A 6678-nucleotide genomic window follows, 5' to 3' on the forward strand; every position below is an offset into this window, starting at 1 on the left:
GGCTTTAACACTTTAACGTTCCTCCTCGGGTTAAAGACGACCATTGAAGGAGTCTTTACTCTTTGACCTCTGACCCGTGGAAGCTGACTCTCTTGCGGGTGTTGTCACTGCAGCGCTCCAAGATGAGCTCGGCGCTCGGCCGAGGCGGGACGACCGGAGCATCCTTCTTCAGCTCGCCCTCCGAGCTGGAGGTCGACTGCTCGGGAATGTTTTCTGTAGGTTTAAAAAAAGAACGAAGAGAAGAAGAATGATTTAAAGACACATGGTCTCTCTGTAACTCCTCCCCTCTTCCTGGTCTCTCTGTAACTCCTCCCCTCTTCCTGGTCTCTCTGTAACTCCTCCCCTCTTCATGGTCTCGCTGTAACTCCTCCCCTCTTCATGGTCTCTCTGTAACTCCTCCCCTCTTCCTGGTCACTCTGTAACTCCTCCCCTCTTCCTGGTCTCTCTGTAAGTCCTCCCCTCTTCCTGGTCTCTCTGTAACTCCTCCCCTCTTCCTGGTCTACCTGTAACTCCTCCCCTCTCCATGGTCTCTCTGTAACTCCTCCCCTCTTCCTGGTCTCTCTGTAACTCCTCCCCTCTCCATGGTCTCTCTGTAACTCCTCCCCTCTTCCTGGTCTCTCTGTAACTCCTCCCCTCCTCCTGGTCTCTCTGTAACTCCTCCCTTCTTCCTGGTCTCTCTGTAACTCCTCCCTTCTTCCTGGTCTCTCTGTAACTCCTCCCCTCTTCCTGGTCTCTCTGTAACTCCTCCCCCTTCCTGGTCTCTCTGTAACTCCTCCCCTCTTCCTGGTCTCTCTGTAACTCCTCCCCTCTCCATGGTCCCTCTGTAACTCCTCCCCTCTTCTTGGTCTACCTGTAACTCCTCCCCTCTTCCTGGTCTCTCTGTAACTCCTCCCCTCTTCCTGGTCTACCTGTAACTCCTCCCTTCTTCATGGTCTCTCTGTAACTCCTCCCCTCTTCCTGGTCTCTCTGTAACTCCTCCCCTCTTCCTGGTCTACCTGTGCCGTCGCCCCCTGCTGGTCATCAGATAGAATGCAGGGTTCCTCTGACTGTAATCAATGTGATCAGTGTTTTGATTACCCTGGTTCTTTCTCTCCCTCAGCGGCGACTTAGCGGCGCCCCTGGAGTTCCTGTTCTCGGCTCGGAGGCCCCCTTTCTGCTGGAGGTACCTGCGGCTGTTCCTGCGGTACGTGTCCTGGCTGATCTTCTGGCGAGCCTTGTTGTGGATGCTCTTGGCGTTGCTGATGGACGACCTGAGACGGAGGTTAAGTTTAGAAGACTTTAATACTGATGATGAACACTTTGTGAGTTTCAGTTCTCAACAAGCAGCTGGATCCTCATTTCCCTTTCCTGCACAGCGGCTCAGAATCTGTTTCATCAACATTAAGACTCTTATCGGAGGCGTACCTGCGAGGAGGGGGTTTCTGTCTCTGCATGTTCAGCCGCTCCGCTTCATAGATCTCCTTCTTTCCCGCCTTGTGCAGAAACATGGACGGAACATGGCCGGTCTCGTCTCCTTTCCTGTTAAATCCAGGTACAACAAAAAGATCAGAGGGACCCGTTCGTTTAGGTCTCAGGTCCAGTATCTGTGTGTGTGTGTGTGTGTGTGTGTGTGTAGTTCATACCTGACGACCCACCAGCCGTCCAGCAGCTTGTGAATCACCTCGACGGTCTCTCCGAGCTCCAGAGAGATCTCGTCCTCCTGCTCCGCCTTGTAGGCTTTGACGGCGACGTGCAGCTCTCCTGCAGGGACACAACAGAGTTCAGACCCTCACAGGACTGGGGGGGGGGTTTCAGGTTCTTGTAATGTCACACATTCACTGTTCTCACCATCGTAGTTTGGTTCCGCCTCCTCGGCCTCCTCAGGTGTGTCCAGAGGCTCCAGGTACGCCGCAGGAACCCACCCCCGTTTGGACTCGCACTGACAGAACCACCAACCTGAACACAACGCCATCCGCCAAATCAGAACACAGAAATCACAAAGCTCTGTGCTGACCCTGGACTCACATCTTCAGAGGTCAAAGGTCAACCTAAAGATCAGAGGGATTTACCAACCGTTCTGATTCTTCTCCACGATCTCCACCTGGTCTCCGGCGTGCAGAGCGATCTCGTGTTTGGACGTCTTCTCGAAGTCAGCGACCACTCTGTAGGTGTCCAGGATGATGGGGCCCGAGATCTCTGCGAGGTCAGACGGAGCAAACGAGTAAGTAAGTAGGAGTAAACGTCTCGGTCAAAAGATGCAGGTTACCCCCAAACTAACATCAGAGGTCAAAGGTCACACATCCTCTCACCTGACGCGTTGCCTCTCACCAGCTCTCTGGACTCCACAAAGTTCTCGTTCCTCTTCAGGCTGAGGGTCAGAAATCAGAAGTTAGAGTTCAGGAATTTAGTTAGTTAGTTAGAATTTTGTATATTACTGTCTTTCATCTGTTCTTTATGTACTGTATGTTATTTAGTTATTTAATCTTTTACTTGATTTACATTGTGATATTGTTTTTTGTTTACCTGACTGTATATGAGCATTACTCTTCTTGAATAAAGATAAACAAAAAAACAACAAAAAAAACAAAAAAACGGGTGGATGCGGCCGGTTCGGGTAACGTAAATGACGTCACTTCCATACTGAATGAATCAGACGAAGTAGGAACAAATATCTGCCTACTGAACAGTAGATACTAAACAGTATACAGCAGATAGTAGATACTAAACAGTATACAGCAGATAGTAGGTACTAAACTGTATACAGCAGATAGTAGGTACTAAACTGTATACAGCAGATAGTAGGTACTAAACAGTATACAGCAGATAGTAGATACTAAACAGTATACAGCAGATAGTAGATACTAAACAGTATACAGCAGATAGTAGGTACTAAACTGTATACAGCAGATAGTAGGTACTAAACAGTATACAGCAGATAGTAGTTACTAAACAGTATACAGCAGATAGTAGGTACTAAACAGTATACAGCAGATAGTAGATACTAAACTGTATACAGCAGATAGTAGGTACTAAACAGTATACAGCAGATAGTAGATACTAAACAGTATACAGCAGATAGTAGATACTAAACAGTATACAGCAGATAGTAGATACTAAACAGTATACAGCAGATAGTAGATACTAAACAGTATACAGCAGATAGTAGATACTAAACAGTATACAGCAGATAGTAGGTACTAAACAGTAAACAGCAGATAGTAGGTACTGCCTACTGACAGATTGAGGAGGTACTTGGCAATTTGGATACAGCCTCAGTCTGATCATTCTCCACCCGGTCTCATAACTCCTCTACATCCTGTACATTTGAGTTTTTAATGTTAATTTTATGGTTGTGTTGTTACTTTGTTGTTTTTATCTCTGCTCTGTAAGGTGACCTTGAGAGTTTTGAAACTCTCAAACTTATTATTATTATTATAAGAGAGACTCTCCCTTGTTCTGAAACGGCTGAAGGGGGAGGAGTTACAGAGTGTTTAAGGTCAAAGAACGGCGACATATTAGAAACTGGGTTATCTGCTACTCACGTGTTCGGCGCCGGCGGGTTCTCGTCCTCCGGGCGGACCCTGAAGAAGACGGTGAGGAGTTTGCAGCGAGAGATGTGAGGAGGCAGGTTGATGAGCAAGCTGCAGTACTCAGAGAGCGTGCTCTGTCGGGTTTCTGTCGACTTCTCACTGTCCAACCACCGAGGAGCTGAGGACACACACACACACACACACACACACACACACACACACACATACACACACACACACACACACACACACAGAGACACACACACATACACACACACACACACAGACACACACACAGACACACACACACACACACACACACACACACATACACACACACACACACACACACACACACACATACACACACACACACACACACACACACACACACACACACACAGACACACATACAGCGGCGGTCACATTAGCTCACAGCGCTCCTGGTCACTTCCTCTCCTGGACGTTGCCTCAACTCTGAGGTTTCGTCTTTCTTCTCTTTTTGTTTTGTAATTCAGGTTTTTCATGTTGACTTCTGTTTCCGTGAAATGTCTCGTAACGTCTGAACAGGAACAAAGATAGAGACTTTAGAGTCGATGCTCACACAGGTCACCATGTGGTGGACTCTGAAGCTTCAGTGTTTATCCAGCTCTGCATGGGTCTGTAAACCTTTCTGTGTTCTAACCTCTCTCCATTTTTCAAAAGCATCTCCAATATTGATCCTAGTTTGAGCACGTTTCTGCTCGTGGAGCTTATTAGAAACATGCAGAGGCTTTTTAGGTCGGGTACAATCACTTCTATCTGAACCACTTCTCTTGCCCGCTTCCATCACTGCAACACCTGTTGACCTGATAACTGCTCTCATATCTGGCAAACAGAGGGGCGTCCAAAACAGCCGTGTGTGTGTGTGTGTGTGTGTGTGTGTGTGTGTGGGGGGGGGGGGGGGGGGGGGGGGGGGGGGGGGGGGGGGGGTACCTTATCTGGTCTGATACCTGAAGTTGAATACTTTTTTAAACATTTCCGACTTTGGTAACACTTTGGTAACACTAGAGGAGCTTTATTAACTCTTAATAAGTGCATAATAAAGTATTTATTAACCTTTATAAAGCATTAATATGAACCTAATGAAGTCTTATCAATGTCAATAAACATCTTATGAATGTTGATAAGTGGTCTATAAACAAGTTTCTTTGTGTTAATTAATAGCTTACAAGCCAATTATAAATTAATTTATAGTTTAATTAACACTCATGAAGTCTTATTAATGTTAATAAACATCTTATTAATGTTTATGACGGTATATAAAGTGTCAGTACATTTCTAATAAGAGCCTATAAGTGTCTTATCAGACATAATAAATGTGTTAATTATGCCTATATTAACACTTATATAGTCTTATTTGTGTTAATAAAAATCTAATAAGGTCTTATAAGTGACTGATAAGTGACTTATTACCTGTTATTAATGCTTATTACAAGCACCTTAATATAAAGTGTTATCCCGACTTTCTGTGTCTGAGAAAATGGCGCCATCCTCTGGACGAATATAAACCTTTTAGTATTAAGTTAGCATTAGCTTAGCATCAGCTTGATCTTTTTAAGGAGCTTCTTCTTTGTCTTGTTGTTTTTTAGTTTGTTCCTGGACGTTCAGATCCTCTAAACATTTCATCACGCTGCAGCTGCTTCACTTCACTTCCTGCCTCTCTGAAAAAGAGAAGTAGGCGTGTGTCTGATGACCACAACTTCCTCCTCCCAGCAGCACGCAGCTTTATGTAGAAACAGACCTTGCTCTCATGTTATAAATATATAAACGTTGTTTTCAGTACCTGGCAGTTTGGGGATGATTCTGTCCTTCTTCTCGATCTGACCCGCCTCGATGGGAAACATCTCCTTCAGGGATTTCTGTCAACAGAAAGAACGCCATGAGATTTCAGGAGGGTCATGATGTCACTGCGTTCATGACGATCCGGTCTGGGTCCACACGGCTCTGATTGGGGGGGCCTCCTCACTGGATCCCAGTTCTTACATCACCACACCGACTGACCAATCAGAGTGTTTGAATGAGGCCGCAGCCTGACCACGCCCAGAGCCGGGCCCGGTGACATCGTGGTCATCGGGTCTGTTTGGCCCTAAAGTCTGAACACCGTCTGCTGGTGACCGCCGTGGAGGGCTGGAGGTCAAAACGGTAGGATCATAGCGCCACCTTGGAGCGCTCTGAAGAACTACAAGGGACATTTCTAACGCTGACACGAGAAGTTCTCGCCGGTTTAGCAAGGGACCAACATGTTAAAAACATTTTATTCTTATTTACAAATCCATCGTGTTGTTTTAAAAGAGATACATGATCCAACGAGGCGTTTAAAGACAAGAAGATTAAATGCCCGTTAGAACGACCAGAGAAGGCGCCCTGTGAAGGCACCCTGGGGTGGCGCCCCGAGATGGCGTTAGGAAGGCGTAAACAGACTCACGTGGAAGGTGTGGAACTCGGGGTACGTCCGGTAGATGAGCTTCTCTGAGAGGTCGTTCCATTTCACCATCAGCATGTACACCTGCACGTTGACCCGCGTTAACCAATCACATTTAAATAATTTAAATATCATCGACTTCAAAGAACGCCATTCTTACGTAGTGCTGACTCGGGAAGAAGCGTTTCTCGAAGCCCAGCAGCTCCACGAGACGGACATAAGTCTCCTCCATCCTGACTGAGACGAGAAGTCCCCGAACGCCACGCTTAAATACTCTGAGGGGGAGTGTGTGTGTGTGTGTGTGTGTGTGTGTGTGTGTGTGTGTGTGTGTGTGTGTGTGTGTGTGTGTGTGTGTGTGTGTGTGTTGACATACACGTGTGTCATCAGCATACAAAGAGAGTCACTTCCTCTTTCCTCGTTGATGAAAGCTTTCTCTCATCTGATGATGAAAATAAAACGTTTTGGAGAAGTGAAACTTTCTGTTCTTTAAAGGGTTAAAGTTTGAACAGTTTACAGTGAATATTTTATAGCACTAAATCAAATGCCAAACAATAAATCACCAGGTCCAGATGGCTTCCCTGCTGAATTTTATAAACATTTTTGGAGCACAATCTCAACATTATTCATTAAAGTGTGTCAAGAAAACTCAGCATACACCTAAAATTCCGCAAAACATGAACACGGCCATCCTCTCATTGTTACCAA

The 6678-nt window shown here is 46.0% G+C and overlaps 1 protein-coding gene across 1 annotated transcript in view; it reads right to left on the reverse strand.

Moving 5' to 3' along the window:
- The window catches only part of ncf1 (neutrophil cytosolic factor 1), a 6511-nt gene extending 220 nt beyond the window's left edge, over positions 1-6291 (reverse strand). Inside the window, exons 1-11 of the mRNA XM_061056154.1 lie at positions 6134-6291; positions 5977-6057; positions 5335-5410; positions 3522-3687; positions 2289-2347; positions 2053-2175; positions 1828-1935; positions 1623-1740; positions 1405-1518; positions 1078-1250; positions 28-213 (exon numbers count right to left, since the gene is read on the reverse strand). Coding sequence (XP_060912137.1) covers positions 56-213; positions 1078-1250; positions 1405-1518; positions 1623-1740; positions 1828-1935; positions 2053-2175; positions 2289-2347; positions 3522-3687; positions 5335-5410; positions 5977-6057; positions 6134-6205 — 1248 coding nt within the window. The 5' untranslated portion in view covers positions 6206-6291 and the 3' untranslated portion in view covers positions 28-55. The remainder of the gene's footprint in view (positions 1-27; positions 214-1077; positions 1251-1404; positions 1519-1622; positions 1741-1827; positions 1936-2052; positions 2176-2288; positions 2348-3521; positions 3688-5334; positions 5411-5976; positions 6058-6133) is intronic.
- Between the last annotated feature and the right edge of the window lie 387 nt (positions 6292-6678).

Source organism: Labrus mixtus, chromosome 14 (genome assembly GCF_963584025.1).
Source record: "Labrus mixtus chromosome 14, fLabMix1.1, whole genome shotgun sequence".
NCBI classification, from domain to species: Eukaryota; Metazoa; Chordata; class Actinopteri; order Labriformes; family Labridae; genus Labrus; species Labrus mixtus.